At 34.0% G+C, this 21,821-nt stretch overlaps 1 protein-coding gene across 3 annotated transcripts in view; it reads right to left on the bottom strand.

Annotated features, from left to right (window-relative positions):
• The window catches only part of Uggt2 (UDP-glucose glycoprotein glucosyltransferase 2), a 166,875-nt gene that overhangs the window by 130,538 nt on the left and 14,516 nt on the right, over positions 1 to 21,821 (bottom strand). For all 3 annotated transcript variants that reach the window (XM_058582781.1, XM_046454787.2, XM_046454788.2), the window contains exons 5-8: positions 19,567 to 19,741; positions 14,128 to 14,224; positions 13,617 to 13,686; positions 9,276 to 9,376 (exon numbers count right to left, since the gene is read on the bottom strand). In XM_058582781.1, coding sequence (XP_058438764.1) covers positions 9,276 to 9,376; positions 13,617 to 13,686; positions 14,128 to 14,224; positions 19,567 to 19,741 — 443 coding nt within the window. The remainder of the gene's footprint in view (positions 1 to 9,275; positions 9,377 to 13,616; positions 13,687 to 14,127; positions 14,225 to 19,566; positions 19,742 to 21,821) is intronic.

The raw sequence follows: 21,821 nt of genomic DNA, 5'->3' as shown, positions 1-21,821 counted from the left end.
TGTTATCTACAAATTATGGAATTTCATCCTAAAGAGAGATACAAAAAGAATCAATGACAGTTTTTTCCCCTATACTTAGGTTAAATGAAATGTAACAAAAAGCTTTGATGAAAAAAATAAAATCGGAAAAAAGTTTTGAAAAGCTAATTCTGAAAACAGCTTAAAAAGAAACCCAACATCTTTAACTCAGTAAGAAATATTCATTTTTTTCCAGTATTGTTTTGCCTTCATGCTGAAATAAAAGTATTTTTTTGAAATTACAATTCTATTAAAAAATGTGAGTGGCTAACTATAGTCAGTCTCAAGTATCTCAGAAGCATTATTAATCTCACTACTTTGTCAAGAGTTAGTATATATTTTAAAGTCAAATTTAGTCATTACTTAACAGGAAAACACATTAACATTTCACCAGAGTTGGAATACTAAAATAACCAATTTGACATAACACTACTAGATTTGCTTCCATGTTCTCAATGCACAGTGGTGAATCAGCCTGAAGGCATAGCCTAAGATGCTTTTAGGATGGCCTCCCATGGGATTGCAGAGGCTAACAGACTAGGGTTCAAATTCCAGCTGAATCATGTACTAGCTAAATTAACTGAAATTATGATTTCCTCAATGCACTCAAGTGTTTCCAGCCTAAGTACTGCAATGAAACTACCAGTGCTCACTAATGTATCCTAATTACCAAACACAATAGGTATTTTTCAAGTCTCTTAGGATCCTTTTGTGAAGGGAAAACTTCTGGAACGAAAAAGTACTGAAGTACTAGCATAATAGTACAGGGAGAATAGATTCTGTCAGTTCAAAGAGGATTCTTCAAAGTGAATTTATCCTAACAGTGTTCTTAAACATCATTTTATTTTAAATGATATTCTATCAAATATGATATTCAATGATATAGTACTGAATTGTTAGAACATTTGTGTAAGATAGGAAAATAGAACATAAGTTATAATGCACACTGCACTATAATTTTAAAATGCGACCAAAGATCTGTTAAGTATAAATAAAGTTCACTTAGATACCATATGGGCCTTCTGATCCTACGGAGGTTAATACCAACCGAGCCTTCATAGGCAGTGGCCACAGGATTGAAATGGGGCTTGGGAGAGACAGTCAGGACCCACCCGTTGCATTGGTCACCCAGCAAAGGGAACAAACTGTCGCCATTTGCATGGGATACCACCATGGCAGAGAACTGACGTCACCAGAATGTGGCGGAGGAGATAACTTCACTGAAGCCAGCAGCGACAGGTGTGTAATCCCCTAGCCTTCCCTCTCCACACAGCGGGGAAACCTTAAGGGACCCTCCCAGCTCCCCCGTGAGTGCGATAGCCACACCGAGGGAATCAGGAGTGGCGCCGGACCCGCGGCGCGGAAATCCTGGCTACCGCTCCCACCAGTGCAGACAACTGAGGTCTCTCGCACCAGCTCCCGGGGGCGTGGCTACCGGAGGGCAAGCAAAATTCGCTGACTGTTCTCAGCCTCCAGCTCTACAAACTTAGGGTGTGAGGGAATGGCAAACAGGGAGTCGTTTCATGCCCAGTCGTTCATGAAAACAGAGCTCCCGGGACCAGCAGACCTGGCGTGTAGCCAGTATTGTGGTGAGCGTCACCTGGCTTGAGGAAAAGTGGGGAAGTGACTAGACACAACAGAAGGCCCTAGGCACCCAGGATTGGAGAAACGCCCAGTCTGGGAGGAGGAGCTGCTGCTGCTGCACAGTGATTGGTTCCCGTGTATTGAGAGGAGAAGCTTGGCTTGGTGGGCACAGCTCCACCTACTGGAAGAGAAGTTAAACTCTAAGACTGCATTCATTAATTTTTTTTTAATTTGGGTTTTTTCATTTTCATTTTTTTGTTGTTTTTTAAAATTTTTTTATGTTTTTAATTTTAATTTTTATTTTTTTATTATCTTTTTAAAATTTTTTTTCTTTTCTTTTCTATTTTTTTTCTTTTTTCTTTTCAATTTTCTTATTACCCCTTACTTGAATTCAACCTGCTTACTCTCATTCTCTTTAGTGACTTCCTCCCTTCCCTTCTAATACCTTTCCTCCCAAGCATCAAATAAATTTATAGGAGTAAACAGTAACTCAGCAGTCAAACAGAACAAGAAGTAACATGAGCAGCATGAAAAAGCAAGGAAGAAAAGGAGTACAAACAATGCAGGACAGCCTAAATATTCAGGAGGACCTAGAGGCATCAGAAAAATGGTCAAATAAAGAACTCAAGGAATACTTTAGACAGATGGAATGGAATCTTAAAGAGGATATGAGACAGCAAATTCAAACAGTGAAAGAACACATTGAAAATGAATTACATAAACAGATAAAAGAACAAGTTAAGCATCTTTATCAGGAGATACAGATTATAAAAAAAAAATCAAACAATAATTCTAGAAATGAAGGAAACTATAAACCAAATTAAAAACTCAAATGAGAGTATCACTAACAAAGTGGAGCAAGGAGAAGCCAGAACGTCAGATAATGAAGACAAAATATATCATCTTGAAAAGAGTCTAGCAAACTCAGAAAGGCTGGTAAACAATCACGAGAAAAACATCCAAGAGATATGGGATAACATAAAAAAACCAAACTTAAGAGTCATCGGGATAGACGAAGGTATAGAGATTCAAACCAAGGGAATGAGTATCCTGCTGAATGAAATAATTACAGAAAACTTTCCAGAAATAAAAAAGGAAACGGATATACAAATTGTAGATGCATACAGGACACCGAGCATACAAAATCACAGTAGACCAACGCCAAGACACATTGTTATGAAGATATCCAATATACAGAACAAAGAGAAAATATTAAAAGCTACAAGAGAAAGGAGGCAGATTACATTCAGGGGTAAACCAATAAGGTTAACAACGGATTTTTCATCACAGACGCTGAAAGCGAGAAGATCCTGGAACAACGTATTTCAAACACTGAAGATAATGGATGCCAACCAAGAATTCTGTATCCAGCAAAATTAAGCTTCAGGTACGACAACGAAATAAAAATCTTTCATGATAAACAAAAGTTAAAAGAATTTGCAGCCAGAAAACCAGCATTGCAAAGCATCTTGAGCAAAACACTACATGAGGAAGAAATGAAAAACAATAACCAAAACCATCAGTGGGAAGTGCCTCAGTAAAGACAAAGGGCGGGGGGAAAGCCAATCATAGAGAAACAAACTAAATTGGAAAAAAAAAAAAAAAAGATAAATAATCAAACATGGCTGGAAGTACAAACCATATATCAATAGTAACTCTAAACGTTAATGGCTTAAACTCTCCAATAAAGCGACATAGGCTGGTAACATGGATTAAAAAACCAAATCCAACAACTTGCTGCCTCCAGGAGACACATCTGATTGGAAAAGACATACACAGGCTGAAGGTGAAAGGTTGGGAAAAAATATACCACACACACGGTCCTCGTAAGCAAGCAGGGGTGGCCATCCTCATATCGAATAAAATAGACTTCAAGACTAAGTTAATCAAAAGGGATAAGGAAGGACATTATATACTGTTAAAAGGAACCATGCACCAACAAGACATAACAAATATAAATATTTATGCACCAAATAATGGTGCTGCGACATTCATAAAACAAATTCTCCTCAAGTTCAAGAATCAAATAGACCACAACAATTATGGGTGACTTCAACACACCTCTCTCACCATTGGACAGATCCTCCAAACAAAAGTTGAATAATGAAACTATAGAACTCAGTATCACAATCAATAACATAGACTTAACTGACATATATAGAATATATCAACCATCATCAAGTGGATATACTTTTTTCTCAGCAGCACAAGGAACCTTCTCACAAATAGACCATATATTATGCCATAGGGCAACCCTCAGTAATTATAAAGGGGTGAAGATAATACCATGCATTTTATCTGATCATAATGGAATGAAACTAGAAATCAATGATAAAAGGAGGAAGGAAAAATCCCACATCACATGGAAAATGAACAATATGTTACTGAATGATCAATGGGTTACAGAAGACATAAAGGAGGAAATCAAAAAATTCTTAGAGATAAATGAAAATACAGACACAACATATCGGAATCTATGGGACACAATGAAAGCAGTTTTAAGAGGGAAATTCATTGCCTGGAGGTCATTCCTCAAAAAAAGAAAAAAAACAATAAATGAGCTCACACTTCATCTCAACGCCCTAGAAAAGGAAGTGCAAAACAACAGCAAATGTAGTAGAAGGCAAGAAATAATTAAAATCAGAGCGGAAATCAACAAAATTGAAAGAAACTATTGAAAAAATTGACAAAACTAAAAGTTGGTTCTTCAAAAAAATAAGATCGACAGACCCTTAGCCATGCTAACGAAGAGAAGAGAGAGAACTCAAATTACTAACATACGGGATGAAAAAGGCAATATCACAACAGATGCTAAGAAATACAGAAGACAATTAGAAATTATTTTGAAAACCTATATTCCAATAAAATAGAAGATAGTGAAGACATCGATAAATTTCTTAAGTCATATGATTTGCCCAGACTGAGTCAGGAGGATACACACAATTTGAACAGACCAATATCAATGGATGAAATAGAAGAAGCAATCAAAAGACTACCAACCAAGAAAAGCCCAGGACCGGATGGGTATACAGCGGAGTTTTACAAAACCTTTAAAGAAGAATTAATACCAATACTTTTCAAGTTATTTCAGGAAATAGAAAAGGAGGGAGAACTTCCAAATTCATTCTATGAGGCCAACAGCACCCTGATTCTGAAACCAGACAAAGACACCTCAAAGAAAGAAAACTACAGACCAATATCTCTAATGAACCTAGATGCAAAAATCCTCAATAAAATTCTGGCGAATCGGATACAAAAACACATCAAAAAAATTGTGCACCATGATCAAGTAGGATTCATCCCTGGGATGCAAGGATGGTTCAATATATGGAAATCAATAAATGTTATTCACCACATCAATAGACTCAAAGATAAGAACCATATGATCATCTTGATAGACGCAGAGAAAGCATTCGACAAAGTACAGCATCCCTTTATGTTCAAAACATTAGAAAAACTAGGGATAACAGGAACTTACGTCAACATTGTAAAAGCTATCTATGATAAGCCTCAGGCTAGCATCATTCTGAATGGAGAAAAATTGAAGGCATTCCCTCTAAAATCTGGAACAAGACAGGGATGCCCTTTATCACCACTTCTATTCAATATAGTTCTCGAAACACTGGCCAGAGCAATTAGACAGACGAAAGAAATTAAAGGCATAAAAATAGGAAAAGAAGAACTTAAATTATCACTATTTGCAGTTGACATGATCCTATACCTAGAAGACCCAAAAGGGTCTACAAAGAAACTACTAGAGCTAATAAATGAATTCAGCAATGTGGCACGATATAAAATCAACACGCATAAATCAAAGGCATTCCTGTATATCAGCTACAAATCTTCTGAAATGGAAATGAGGAAAAACACCCCATTCACAATATCCTCAAAAAAAAATAAAAATAAAATACTTGGGAAGCAGCCTAACAAAAGAGGTGAAAGATTTATACAATGAAAACTACAGAACCCTAAAGAGAGAAATAGAAGATGATCTTAGAAGATGGAAAAATATACCCTGTTCATGGATAGGCAGAACTAACATCATCAAAATGGCGATATTACCAAAAGTTCTCTATAGGTTTAATGCAATGCCAATCAAAATCCCAACGGCATTTCTTGTAGAAATAGAGAAAGCAATCATGAAATTCATATGGAAAAATAAAAGACCCAGAATAGAAAAAGCAACTGTAAGCAGGAAGTGTGAATCAGGCAGTATAGCGATACCAGATTTCAAACTATACTACAGAGCAATAGTAACAAAAACAGCATGGTACTGGTACCAAAACAGGCAGGTGGACCAATGGTACAGAATAGAGGACACAGAGACTAATCCACAAAGTTACAACTATCTTATATTTGATAAAGGGGCTAAAAGCATGCAATGGAGGAAGGATAGCATCTTCAACAAATAGTGCTGGGAAAACTGGAAATCCATATGCAACAAAATGAAACTGAATCCCCTTCTCTCGCCATGCACAAAAGTTAACTCAAAATGGATCAAGGAGCTTGATATCAAATCAGAGACTATGCATCTGATAGAAGAAAAAGTTGGCTCCGATCTACATATTGTGGGGTCGCGCTCCAAATTCCTTAATAGGACACCCATAGCACAAGAGTTAATAACAAAAATCAACAAATGGGACTTACTCAAACTAAAAAGTTTTTTCTCAGCAAGAGAAACAATAAGAGAGGTAAATAGGGAGCCTACATCCTGGGAACAAATTTTACTCCTCACACTTCAGATAGAGCCCTAATATCCAGAGTATACAAAGAACTCAAAAAATTAAACAATAAGATAACAAATAACCCAATCAACAAATGGGCCAAGGACCTGAACAGACACTTCTCAGAGGAGGACATACAATCAATCAACAAGTACATGAAAAAATGCTCAGCATCTCTAGCAGTCAGAGAAATGCAAATCAAAACCACCCTAAGATAACCATTTCACTCCAGTAAGATTGGCAGCCATTATGAAGTCAAACAACAACAAGTGCTGGCGAGGATGTGGGGAAAAGGGTACTCTTGTACATTGCTGGTGGGACTGCAAATTGGTGCGGCCAATGTGGAAAGCAGTATGGAGATTCCTGGGAAAGCTGGGAATGGAACCACCATTTGACCCAGCTATTGCCCTTCTCGGACTATTCCCTGAAGACCTTAAAAGAGCGTACTACACGGATACTGCCACATCGATGTTCATAGCAACACCATTCACAACAGCTAGACTGTGGAACCAACCCAGATGCCCTTCAATAGATGAATGGATAAAAAAAAATGTGGCATTTATACACCATGGAGTATTACGCAGCACTAAAAAATGACAAAATCATGGAATTTGCAGGGAAATGGATGGCACTAGAGCAGATTATGCTAAGTGAAGCTAGCCAATCCCTAAAAAACAAATGCCAAATGTCTTCTTTGATATAATGAGAGCAATTAAGAACAGAGCAGGGAGGAAGAGCAGGAGGAAAAGATTAACATTAAACAGAGACATGAGGTGGGAGGGAAAGGGAGAGAAAAGGGAAATTGCATGGAAATGGAAGGAGACCCTCATTGTTATACAAAATTACATATAAGAGGTTGTGAGGGGAATGGGAAAATAAACAAGGAGAGAAATGAATTACAGTAGATGGGGTAGAGAGAGAAGATGGGAGGGGAGGGGAGGGGAGGGGGGATAGTAGAGGATAGGAAAGGCAGCAGAATACAACAGTTACTAATATGGCATTATGTAAAACAGTGGATGTGTAACCGATGTGATTCTGCAATCTGTATTTGGGGTAAAAATGGGAGTTCATAACCCACTTGAATCTAATGTATGAAATATGATATGTCAAGAGCTTTGTAATGTTTTGAACAACCAATAAAAAAAAAAGATACCATATGGTAGAGCATAAAGAAGTTGGACCGTAAGGACATGTATGAAGACATGAATGGTGTGACTATTGTGTGTACAACCAGAGATATGAAAAATTGTGCTCTGTATGTGTAATATGAATTGTAATTCTGCTCTCATAGATAACAAATTAAATTTAAAAAACAAAACAAGATCAAAAGCTTGAGTGGCCATTACTACATAAAACAACCTAAGATGACAAAGGCCCTTTTTCAACTTTAATAAATGATCCATAAAAAATGTTTTCATGAGTATGAAAAAGACAAAAAGAACTTGGACTGAAAAACCTTCATTTATTAGCTACGTGGATGTGTTGATTAACTTGCATCATTATCACTGTGACCAAAATATGAAAAGAACTTTGAGGAGTTCAAGTTTATTTGGGGCTCACGTTTTCAGATGTCTCAGTCCACAGAGGCTGACTCCATTACTTTGGGCCCAGGTTAAGGCAGTAAATCATGAAGGAAGGGCCTGGCATAGGAAAGCTGCATAGCTTCATGGTGGAAGTCAGGAAGCAGAGAGCAAAGAGGGACTAAGGGACCAAAGGGAAGATATATCCATCCAGGACACAGCCCTAGTGACCTACCTCCTTTGGTCACACCACAGCTGCCTACTGTTAGTCACCCAGTCAGTCCATTCAAACTAAGGTGGGCTGATTAGATTATAGCTCTCACAATCCAATAATTTAACCTCTGAATATTCCTATTATTAACAGGAGCTTTTGGTGGCATCTCATATCCAAATCATGACAATTTTAATGACCACACCAAACCACTAACTCTCACTCTTCTTATTTACAAAGTGACAGGGGAGGGGGCATGCACTTTCAGAATATCACTGAGAGTCAAATAAGATCATTTATATTAAAGGATCATGTAAATGCTAATCCAGATGAAATGCAAAATATTTTTGTACACTATATGCAAGTTATTCTGGCAATAGAATACTGATAAATACCCTATTATTTTAAAAATTAAAAACTGATTAGTAGTTGCTCACAGCTGGGAAGCTAGGCAGAAGTGGGAAATGACTACTAATAATGTTTTGCTTTTTGGGGTGATGAAAATGTTCTAAAATTGGTAAGAATTGCAGAACTGTGGAAATATACTAAAAGCAAATGAACCTTATAGTTTAAACAGCTAAATAATGTGTGAATTATCTCTTAATAAAATGTATTTATTAAAAAGGTTGATGAAGATGTAAAGTTAAGAATCATGTAGAAAAATGATATGTCCCCATGACCTACTAAATTATTTTAAATAATAAGGAAAATTGAAAAGGACTTACAGTTCAATCCAAACTAAATTTTGGTCACAAAAATCGCTTATAGGTTGTTTACATAGAAGCTGCTCTAAATTTGGAACTATGTATTCTCTCTAAGACTTTATCAAGGAAATATGCAAAGGACTAACAAGGTAAAAATTTAATCAAGAAGAAAACTAAGGTTTAGTGCTGATTTATCCTGAATTCTTAGTCAAGATTTTTAAGCAATTTTAACAGATTCTCTGAAATGTGATTTAACACTTGAAAGGAAACTATAAATCATTATATACTTTGAAAATGATAAGACAATATAAAATAACTGCCTCAGAATTTTAAGTCTAACAAAATTATGACTTTCATGATAATCTTTTAATCAAATATGTTTTCCTACAAAATGTAATCTATATTATTCACAAATAGTAATTATTTTCACAATTTATCATTTTATAAAAGCTTATTTAATAAAAAAGTAATTGGTTATCAAAGTGTTATGTTCAGGTAGCTTAAAATACTATACCTTGTAGTTCCCAGACTTTCAAAGGCATCATTTCTTTGTTGCTCTCAATCAGGTATTTTTGGAATACTGTCAGATTATCTTTAAGATCTGAATATATTTCTCTGAATCAAATAGTAATTAAAGTTAATAATCTACTACAAATTATACAACAAGTATGATTTTGAAATTGTCTTCAAAACAATTCAACACAAACTAATAATTGATCATTAAGATAATAAACTGATACAGCTATATTTATAGAATTTAAAATGAGGGCTATATAGACACATGTATACACATATATATGCCTCCTTTGTTACATAAAACAAAATCTGGAAGGATGTACTCTCTCAACTGTTAATATTACCTATTAGGGATGCAGAATGAGGGCAGAATTATTGATTTTTTTATGTTTCAACAACTTTTTAAATTTCAAGTATTGCTTTTATAATTTAAAATAATAACTATTTTTTAAGGAAAGTAAAAACTGCTTTTTGTACAATCTTTACTTGATCTCAGCCAAAAGGCTAAAAAGATTCTTCTTAAAGAATCAGAGTTTGTTTTATTTCTGAGAAGTTCTATCTGACTCTCATAAAAAATTCTGCCCAACATTAAACATATCTAGGCATTTTAAAGAGAAAGACAAATAATTAAGCAGAATACCATTTTACTATATGTATCATTTAAACCATAATCTTATTTCCTCTATCACTCATGAAAGCAAAAATGGTGTCATTTTGCTGGGCACAGTGGCACACATCTGTAATCTCAGCAACTGGGGAGACTGAGGCAGGAGGATCCCAAGTTCAAAGGCAGCCTCAGTACCTTACTGAGGCCCTAGCCAACTCAGTGAGACTCTGTCTCTAAATAAAATATAAGAAAGGGATGGGGATGTGGCTCAGTGGTAAAGCACATCTGGGTTTAATCCCTGGTACCAAAAAAAAAAAAAAAAAAAAAAAGGTGTCATTTAATATTAAATAGAATTCTTTTAATAATATAACTTTAGCTAGGTATGTGACTCAGTGATACAGTGTTTGCCTAGTATACATGAGGCCCTGGATTTTATCTCCAGGTCCATTAAAATATAAAACAAAAAAGATGCTTTTTCAAAGTAAAAATTAAAACAAGTTCAGCCAATTTATAAGACATTTTCAGCAAAACTTACTAAACACATTTTCAACAGTAAATTGAAGATTTAAAAAGTGAAATGAAAAATGTACAGATGTATATAGAAATGCATTAATTTTATAGTTAAAGATAAAAATACATAGTACACTGTCAATATTTTCTAACTTTACTACTACGTGGGACCAAGGTTTGAAAATAAATCAAGACTAATGAAAACAGCTTTCAAGGTTAAAAAAAAAAAAAAAAACTTCTTCCTAAAGTTCACTATGAATATTTAATGTTACAGAATAATGTAAGAGCTACCATACTATGCTTTTATTGAGTCATAATCATAATTTTTTACTGAGTTTTACATAATTCAGGCAATATGTATATTATTCATACAATACACCTCAAAGCAAATAATCTTTGTTTTAAATAAGCCACCGAGTCACCGTGGAAGAACTAAGTATTCCTTTTAAAAACAACCCAGAATTCCAGGGGATTTTTGGAGACCTGCCATTTATTCCTGCAAAAATTTGTATTTAAAAATAGGAAAAAATTATACATTTTTTCAAGACATTGAAACAACTGAATTAGGACAAATTTGTAAGGTGCATTAACTTTTTAAGGCCACTAGTATACTGCTTGGCCAATAAGCTTCAAAATTTTAATTCATTTATCTGCATAAGCATAGTTCCCAACAATGTCACTCTTGCTGTATATACAGTTATGCATTTGCCAAGAAAAGCTACCTCAGAGTCCTTAGTTAATATTACAAATGTAAATTACAAAGAACTAGAGTTAATGAACATTTTTATTTTTGCCTGTGTAAAGGAATCCAAATTTCCCTTCTCATAAAATGTTAAAATGTATATAAAATCACAGCCACCCCCATTCACTAGTATTCAGAGAAGACTCACCATCCTATTCCTTGTCTTCAATCGGCATGGCAGAAAAAAAGGACACAACTTTAATTTGAAAGGTTACTATATGAGTATATAAAATTAAGACCAGATGTTAAAAGATTTTCAATGTCCATCTGTGACAAAGAAATTAAGGGAAATATTTCTTTCTGGTGGGGCATAAATCTCTTTAAGCTAAAGATCCAATTATTTTTCATGATTTTTGTAGCATATCTATAAAGTTTTAGATACAATAAATTTTGAAATTTTCTGATAGAGATAAGTTTTATTTTTTCAATTGTGTTTTTCTAAGCACACTAAATGAAATTTATATAGTTATTAAAATTTTTTATCTGATATTTTCACTGTTAGAACTTCCTTTAAAGCATTTTCCACAGCTTAGTAAACAGATTATTTTTAAAAATATTGTAAAAATAATACTATTTTGAAATTCAGTGATATATTTTTTTTAATAAAGATTCAATTCAGGGGCTGGGGATATGACTCAGTTGGTAGAGTGCTTGTCTAACATGTTCAAGGTCCTGGGTTTCATCCCCAGCATCATGAAGAAAAAAAAAAAAGAAAATTTCAGGCAGTATCCTCTTTTTGGCATTCTTATTAGTAGTAGTAGTAGTAGTAATAGTAGTAATGGGGATTAAACACAGTGGCATTATACTTATGCTGAGATACATCCCTAGTCTTTTTTATTTTGAGACAAGGTCTCACTAAGTTGCTGAAGCTGGTCTTGAACTTGTGATCCTTCTGCCTCTGCTTCCCGAGTCTCTGGGAATAGGCATGCACCATTGTTCCTGGCTTTTTTTTTTAGTATTATTTAAAGGAATTACATTAATAATAACTTCATAAAAGTGAATAAAACAAATGAAAATTATAGTTAACAGTTAATCTTAAGTGTCATGAACTGCTGTACCACTTTTATTAGCAAATAACAAATTACATTATTTTATTCTCTCAAAACTTAAAAACTTTCTAACCAAGTATTTGTTATGTGATTAATTTTTTGCCTATTATGGCAACAGTGTTAGAATAAAATTAAGCAAAACAAGTTACTACTTTCAAGTATGGAATGGCATCACATGGTACAAATAAGGAATACAAAAATGCTACAAGGCTAATAAATTCTTAGCAATTTATTTGTTGGCTTATGTTCACTGGTTCATATTTTTAAGGTTTAGACAATTTTATAAATGCCAAGCCTTTGTTTATGGACTTTTTTTCTGGGTAAATGGAAAGAAATTCACATTTAACAGTGACCTTAACACAGGTTATCCAAAGTTCTAAATTTATATTTTCCTAGTTATTCCAGGGATGTTATATTAGTATTAGAAATAGAATCTCTACTCTCAATTCAAACGGTTATATCTAACTAATGAATAATTTCCACCTTTAAGATTAATATGAAAATAAACTAACAAATAATTGGTGAAAGACTCACAATTTTAGTTTATAAAGATCTATTATAAATTAGCAAAAACAGTAAACCCATCAAGAAAAACAAAAGCAAAGGTCAGAAACAAGCAATTTATACAAGAAGAAATTCAAAAGACCGGTAAACTTACATAAAAAAATTAAATTCTTAAAAAATTAAGCCCTTAAAATAATAAATTGATAATAGTTGATTATTCTAAATTTAAATTGCAAAATGATTCAGTCCAGTGAAGTAAGTGTAGAATTTAGGAGAAATATCATATCACTTATTAAATTGGCCAAGATTTTTAAAACAGTATCAGTGGTTAGTAAAGTTTTGGGAAATGGACACATTCATATACAACAGTAAAAGTATTATTAGTACAATTCAATGAAGGAAATTTAGACATATCAAAACTTTAAAAAATATACATACCTTGATTTATCAATTTTTCCCCTAGAATTTGTGCTAAAGAAAATCTGAGACGCACATGAATTGATACAAAAAATATTCAATTAAGTAGTAGGGAAAGAATCTAAAGTCCTATATTGTGGGACTTTTCCAAATGATGGAATATTCCACAGGATGTGAAAAAAGCAGTTGCATGATACTGTTGTACTATGCAAAACAATATGCTATTCATGCATTTATTTATAGCTATAAAGACCCACACAGAAAGGTTGCAAAGATAGACACTAAAACATTGAAAATAACAATTACCTCTCAGTTGTAGAATTAGGGTCATTATTTTTTTAGTTTTGTGCTCTTCTGCTTTCCCTAGATTTCTGACATTAACTCTGTGTTATTTTTATAGTAACAAGGAATGTATATATAAAAAAAGAACATGTGCCAACACAGTACATGGAATTAATTCCTTTAGAAACAAAGGGTTATAATACCAGTTTCATTCCAATTCAGGCTTACTTTAGTTTCCCAAAAAGAAATCCTTGAACTTCATTTGCTTCAGTTTCATCTTCTATAGTACTAGTCATGGCTGCATTTTGGAAAGTAAAACAAAAATATTTTCAGACAGGGAAAATAACAAGTAATAAAAAAATAGAGTTCAATATGAAATTCCATTTCACAGAATTCCTGGGCCAGTCAGTCATCGCTAGCCATAAAGCAGCCTAATCTTAGCCGCCTCAATGTACCTTACATATACTACCATTTGTTAAGTGGTGCCAAAAATGGTCGGGAAGCTACTGGGTATAATATACAATTTACTATTTTTAAAGAAGTTTTGAGTATCCAGTAATATTAAATACCTTTCTCTCAGCTTAAAATTAAATTCAAAACTAAGGAAGAACACGTTTATCTCACCTCCAGCCTCAAGTAACACACGTAGGATAATTTTTTTAAAAAACAAAACTATGTAAGCCTCCATATTTTCATTCTACTCAAATGCAGAAATCAGAAACAAAGAAAAAAACCTTACTTTTAATTTGGGTATCATCCAATGCTTTGTATTCTGTACTCTTAATTGCTAGCTCCACACCATATCCAGATAAGTACATTTTCCGTGAGCTTGGTTTCTGTTTAAACACATTTTATAAAACTAAATTAATATTTGTTTTTTAAATGAGGGGCTATAATTGACTGAAAGTGAGTTGTCTTAAGTACTTATGATCAGAATTTTGGTACCAAAGTTTTCCTCTGTCTATAATTGACAAATATAAAACGTACGTCTAGAGATTACTCCATCAAGCAAGAAAAATAATTTTGTTCAAAAGGAAGCAATCAGGATAAATACACAATATTTTAAAAGATTTCTAAGGTTCTTTCCAGCTTCCAGACTGAAATTTTTTTTTTTTTAATTTTTTTTTTAAGAGGTGGACACAATGTCTTTATTTTATTTTTATGTGGCGCTGATAATCGAACCCAGTGCCTCACACATGCTAGGCGAGAGCACTACCGCTTGAGCCACATCCCCAGCCCCAGACTGAATTCTTATCAGTTGTGCTGTAACCAGTATCTTTGACAAATTATGTGAGAAGTTAGGAAACCACTTAAACCACTCCTTAGCAAACTCTCAGAAGATACTGTGTCTTTGCTTAATTCAGGTTGGCATGGAGCAGTTCTGCAATCCTAAACATGACAGAGGCTGTAGGGGTAAAGAGTGGAGGGAATGAAAACTCTAATCGTGTAGTCTTTTTATTCTCTTTCCTCTCTGAACTTTCTCTAAGACTCAAATAAATATATGACCACAGTGACTATTCTCCTTGGCTTCTTCTATTTCCAAACAAGAGTATGTTAAGAATTAGTTCCAGGTATACAAATTATTTAACATTGCCACCCACGTTAAAATTTCATTTGTCTCAGGCCAAACTGTAAAGACAGACAGCATGTGGAAACTGGGTTATTTATAATTAAACTAATCTGACAAAACTGAAAACCTTTAAAAGAATTTTCAATTTCACACAGCTCAATTTAAAGACTCATTTTGAATATCCACTCAGAATCTGACAATCAACTGGTAGCTTAGTAAATTGAAGCTGTAAGGCCACAAATCTTGTCACAGTTCATAAAAGAAATGTAATTCCACATAACCAATTTCTATCATTAGTTCTAGAAAGTTATTTGTGCCTCAATAATAAAAAGAAAAGTGTTTATTAAGTTCATATTTACTTTTTTCATTCAAAGTGTATAATTATAAAATTTGAATTGTAGTTTAATAAGCTTGGATTTGCAAACTAAAATGCTCATAGGCCAAATTGACTGCTAAGAAAAAAATATCCCTTTTCCTATGTATTATTTCCTCCACAAAAAAGTATCTGTTTCAAAGGTAGGATAAAGTATTTTTATTAGAATTTTATGTTGACTAAATTTACATTATAGCAACTGTGAACATGATTTCACAAAACAGAAGGCTATAATTTGATGCAACAAAATACCCTAACAGTTGGTTAATATGATTTCACAGTATACAGTCACATTCTCCAAAACAACAACTTGAGACGGATTCTCAAAAGATAGGCATATCCTCTATGGGGCACATTACAACACTTGGGGATGTTTAAAAAAAATGAACATATACTTATACCTGCCACTCCTATTCCTTTTCTAATTTGCCTCTCTGCTGTGCCCTGCCCAGTAGAGAATCACAGCTTTAGATAAACTCCCATCAGTGGCATACTATACTAGCAAACTCAGAAAAAGATGAAGAATTATTGATTTAAAATATGTAAAATGTTTTATTGCATACTTTAGCCCCATCAATCTTGATCCCCTTATTTTCTTCAGATTCATTTTTTTTCTTGTAACACTTTATCATCTACCACAAATCTATTTGTTTTACACCTCTTGTTACTAAAATTGAAGTTCTCTGAGAACAAAGAATGTTTCTCTTATTCACTGTTATGTGAACAGTGTCTGGCACAAAGGTATTCAAATATTTATGAAACTAATGACTTAGATATGTAAATATTTACAAACCATACAAATATATAACACCTACACATTCTCTATTTACTTTATAATCATTATGTAGATTGTGCAAATACCTATATTCTACTTTTCCAACACACTCAAGAATATTTACTAAGATTTTCCCACTACTGCTGAATACCCCAAATCACTACTATTTTATATGATATTATTGCAGGACAAGTCTCCACATGGCCTTGGTGACTCAGTTCTTTCTCCTTTCTCACTTGTAGTTCTCAGAAGCACAACATCTTGAGGTAAGGAGGATGGGACATTTAAAAAAGATAAACATATACTTATATCTGCCACAGATGTAAGCCTGGGACAGCCCAGGTTCTGTTCAACTCCCCTAGAACAGCATGTCCTGCAATTACTTAGCCCAGTTTGTCCAGTGCCCCCACCCCCAAGTATAAAACCCAGAGCAAAGTTCCCTTTCATAGTCCGTCAGCTGCAGTATGACATGGAACACATGTACAACAGACTCCATCCATCCTGGGCAGCTTTTCTGATCCTGAGGGGAATGGCTAGCCATGAATCCTAAACATCTATTGTTCTTTTCTGCTCATAAATGTGTGAATAATAAAGTTATTTCACTTAACCTATGTGAATTTCTGCCTCATTAGACTCATACAAGGAAACTGACGCTGGTGCATAGTATTGACAAGGTGTTTATAGTCCTCCCCTGGGATTGGTTATAGTGCACAATAAGCCTGCTTCACAAATTATCAAAATATAGAAAACAAAATTAAGACACTGAAATGAGCTAGTCGTGTTCCATTACTAGTATTGAACATAGTACCCAACTTGTTTGTGGCATATCGCCCCAATGAACAACCCTTTCCCATGTCACAACTTCTTGTAATGTGCCTTGCCACTTTCCACCAATAAATCAAGCGTTTCTCCAATCTTTGAATCTAGCTGGCCTTGTGACTTGCCTTGACAAAAATAACGTGGCAGAAGTGTCTGAGTTCTTGGGCTAGCACTTGTGAGCATTGCAACTTATACTCTTTGGGGATCCTAAACCACCACGATGTGAAGAATGGCAGTCAAATCTATTAGAAGGTAAGATGCTATATGGAAGAGAACCAAGAAACTCCAGTCTTAAGCCAGACAGGTGGATGAGGATAACCTGAACCTTGAACCTCAAACCCTAATCCAGTGTTGAATGACTACCACTCTGCGAGTGATACTTACAGAAAAAAATGCCTAGCCTGTTAATCACAGAAGTAATTACTGCCTTAGCCACAAGTTTGGAGAAGTTTTTTTGTTAAAAAAAAAAAACAAAAAACAGCAATTCAGAAACACATTTCTGATAAATGTGTAAAGAGTGAAGGAAGAAGAGATGACTTATTCTTCACAAATTTCTAATTCAAAGACTATTGATGTTTTCTCATAAATACTGGTAATTTATATTTTTTAACCCTTAAACTTGGTCAAAGTAAAGGATAAAAAATATATTCCATAAAAACACTAACTGAAAGAAAGAAAGTAGGAATAGATATTAATTTCAGATAAAACAGATTTTCTAACAGAATATCAGGAACAAAGAAGTAAATAGTGATGAAGGGCTCTATTCTATATCTGGATGTACAATGTAAATATGTAAGCATTAAAAAAGAACTTTGAAATAAGACAAACTGACAGGTATGAAAGGAAAAACAGACAAATATATATTATAGTTAGAGATTTCAACACTCTTATCTCAGTAATTGACAAAATAGAAAATCTCTAAGGAAGTAGATGATGTATGAGTCAACATGACCTAATATTTACAAAAAATCCAAACAAAAATATTCATTCTTCTCATGTGCACATGGAACATATCACAAAACAAAATCATATTCTGAGCCAAACTTCTGTCAAACATAATACAAACCATGATATTAGATCATAATAAAATTAAACTACATCATTAACAAAATCTGGAAGATTTACCAAATATTTGATATTTAACACTTCTAAATAACCCATGAGTTAGAAAGTTTCAAGAGAAACTTAAATTATTCACATTAACACTAAAATACGTAAAATATATTAAAATAGGATGCAACTAAAATAGTTCTTACAGGGAAATATAAAACAATAAATACTAAGACTAGAAAAAAGATCTAAACAGTAATCTAGTTCCACTTGAAGAAACTAAATATACATGAGGAAATTAAATCCTAAGCCAACAAGAAATATTGGAATAGAAATACGTAATGATGGGGCTGGGGATATCAGTTGGTAGAGCACTTGCCTTGCATGCATAAGGCCCTGGTTCTAATCCCTAGCACCACAAGGAAAAAAAAAAAAAAAAAGAAAAGAAATGTGTGATGTGAAAATGAAAACAATGAAACTAAAGCTGTTTCTTGTACAAGATCAGTAAAAATCAATTAACCTCTAGCCAGAGTAAGAAAAGAGAAGACACAGATTACTAAAATTTGGGGTGGGGGAGGAGAGAGGTGAATAAATTACTAAAATCAGAAAAAAAAAAAAAGAAAATGGTACTGATCCATGAGACATTAAATAAAAATATACTAATTTTCTATCCATAAATCTGACAATCTAAGTGTAATGGAGAAAATCCACGGAAGTCAAACTACCAAAGAAACAGCCTCAACAATTGGTATTTATTAAATAAATTTTAGTTAAAAATATTTTTTAAAAAGTAAACTCAACTTCAGATCTAGATGGTTTTACTTCTACCTGACACTTAAAGAACAAGTAATACAAAGTTTGCACAATTTCTTCCTGAGAACAGAAGAGGTAATGCTTCCCAAATCATTCTACAAGGCCTGCAATAACCTAATACCAATATTTTAAAAAGCACATTATGAGAAAATAAAACTAGAAATCAATACCCTTTAGAAACACATATAAAATCCCTGAGCAAAGTACAAGCAAATTAACCCAGCAATACATAAAAAAGCATATTATATCACAACTAAATGAGATTCATCCAAAGAACATCAGGCTGTTAGAACATTTGAATGATTCAAAGTAACTTACCATGTAAACAGTGAACAAGTAAAATTATATGATTACCAGTGAATGCAGGAAAAACATTCGATAACATTTGACATACATTATTAATTAACATACATTACTAATTTTAAAACTCAGCAAATTAAGAATAGAAGGAAATTCCCTAAACTTAATAAATGTCATAAGAAAAAAACCCCTACATCTAACATGTAAGAGTAAAAAAATCACACACTTTCCCCAAAGATCATGATAAAAGCAAGGCTATTTTCTCATCACTCCTACTCAACATTGAGCCGAAAGTCCCAATTAGGACAAAACCAAATATACAGATTGGAAAAAAAAAATACTGAAAAGAAATCAAAGGATATCTATTTGTATTATACTTTAAAATCTAAAACAGCTATTCTGGAGAAAATTCCAGTAAGAAAATTATCAATAAAACTGCTTTCTTAGCAAAAATAGTATTCTAAAAACAAGCATGTACCTGAATATAATGGCGAAGAACATATAGAATTTTACCATTTTGAGCTTTTTGAGTCAATACTTTGTGAAATTCAACAAACGCTTTGGTACCTATTTCTGCATAGAGAATAATCACTGGTAAGTTCTCATTGTTGGTAGGAAATTTATGATCTCCTTTAAATAGATAAGGTCTGGGCCTAAAATGAAAACAAACACAAATTTTTAAAAGAAAGTCAATAGCATATCAGACACATAGAATTATAACTATAACTTCTGCTTATCAAATGATTCATAATATACATGATCACAGGAAAACAAATTTCCTGTGACCACTACTAAAGACTAAAAATACTTTCTCAATAAGGTTACCTTTAGTTTTTTTATATTTAGTTATATATGACAGTAGAATGTATTTGGCAGAATATATATACATAAAGTATAACTTATTCTATTAGTTTCCCACTCTTGTGGTCATACATGATGGGGAGTTACCCTGGTTGTGTATACAAATACAAGGCTAGGAAAGTTAAAATCAATTTATTCTACTATCTTTCCTATTCCCCTCCCCTTCCCTTTGTCTAGTCTGATCTATTTCTATTATTCCCCTCTTCAACCTCCCTTGTTTTGGAATAACATCCACAAATCAGAGAGAACATTCAGCCTTTGGTTTTTTGGGATTGGCTTATTTCACTTAGCATGATATTCTCCTAGCATGATATTCTCCAGTCCCACCCATTTACTGGCAAATTCTCCTTTATGGCCAAGTAATATTCCATTGTGCACATATGCCACATTTTATTTATCCATTCATCCACTGAAGGACACCTAGGTTGTTTCCATAACTTGGCTATTGTAAGTTGAGCTGCTATAAATATGCATGTGGCTGCATCACTGTAGTATGCTGTTTTTAAGTCCTTTGGGAATAGACTGATGAGTGGGATAAATGGGTCAAACAGTGGTTCCATTCCAAGTTCTCTAAGAATCTCCATACTGCTTTCCATAGTGGTTGCACCAATTCACAGTCCCACCAACAATGTATGAGAGTACTCAATAAGGTCATCTTTAAATAACAACACAATGACAACACAATTTTCAATGAAATTAAATTTAACTAGAATAACTTTTCATTATAGCTCACATTTCCCAACAAAAGTTTCCAAATATTTGTTAAAAAATACAAAGGCACTATTTCTACAAAGATTAACAGTACTAAGTATAAACAACTAGTAATAAAATCCTTAAGAAAATCTAAGAAACAGGAGTCCTATGATCTATGTTTATAACCCTTATCATAAGGGCCATTTGACATCTTATTTGCTGGGGATAAATCTATTGAATTTGTTAGCATTTAATTATGACTACTACCATCAGGAATCCAGGCTGCAGGAGGTAGTCAATCTGCAATGCTGACCTGACCACACTCCTAGGGTCCCAGAAACAGCTAGCTATGAGTAAGTCGGTACATCCTATTTCTGACAGAGAGGATATAGTGTAAGGCCAGTAGAGTATCCATTATAACCTGCATAAAAGTTTAAACCAACCTGCCAAACTTCACTGTTACTGAAAATATTTACCAAGACCAACAGATGGGCCCCAAAGCAATCTTCATCCTTAGTAGAAACATTCTTGGCCCACTTTGCCCAAACACAAACATTTAACCCCAAGGTGGTACACATCACTTCAGTAGGAAAACTGCTATTAAACTAGATTTGAATCATCTAGGTAATTGTAGCCTCAACCACCATTATGGCATAACCCAAGGTTGCTCAAAAAGCAGAAGAAACATTAATTTGTACTGGTAAGATTAAACAAATTTGTGCTAGGCCATGTATACACATGGGTTCAGTGGAGAGGGAATATGGGTTCAGGAGCTGTCAATGACAGGAGTCAGGCACAAATAATGGATCAGAACCAGCCATGTTCACATATCAGAGATGAGGACAAACCAGCAACAGGTGAGATCTTCAGTCGCAGTTACTAGCCGATTTGGAAAGACCACATGATGGTTTTGAGAGGCTGCTGTGCTGGATCTGGGGCTACAGATCCCTCCTGTACCTCCAGAGTCTAAGCTATTCCCTCACCAGGTACTAGGGTTGAGGTCATCTTCAACAGCCATGAAATCAATGTCTCTCTCATCCTAACACCAACGTAATTTTACCTATTTTCTAACCAGTCTCTACTTGCACACATACTTTCTGGGAAGAATTAGATTCAAGTGGGACAAGGGCATTAAAACAAAAACTTACAAAGATCCATTATGTTCCCTATCTTGGCCTG

This window comes from Marmota monax, unplaced genomic scaffold (assembly GCF_021218885.2).
Source record: "Marmota monax isolate L192 unplaced genomic scaffold, Marmota_monax_Labrador192_F-V1.1 WCK01_AAM20220418_F8-fsc00026, whole genome shotgun sequence".
NCBI lineage: Eukaryota > Metazoa > Chordata > Mammalia > Rodentia > Sciuridae > Marmota > Marmota monax.
This window is presented reverse-complemented; position numbering and strand designations above follow the sequence as displayed.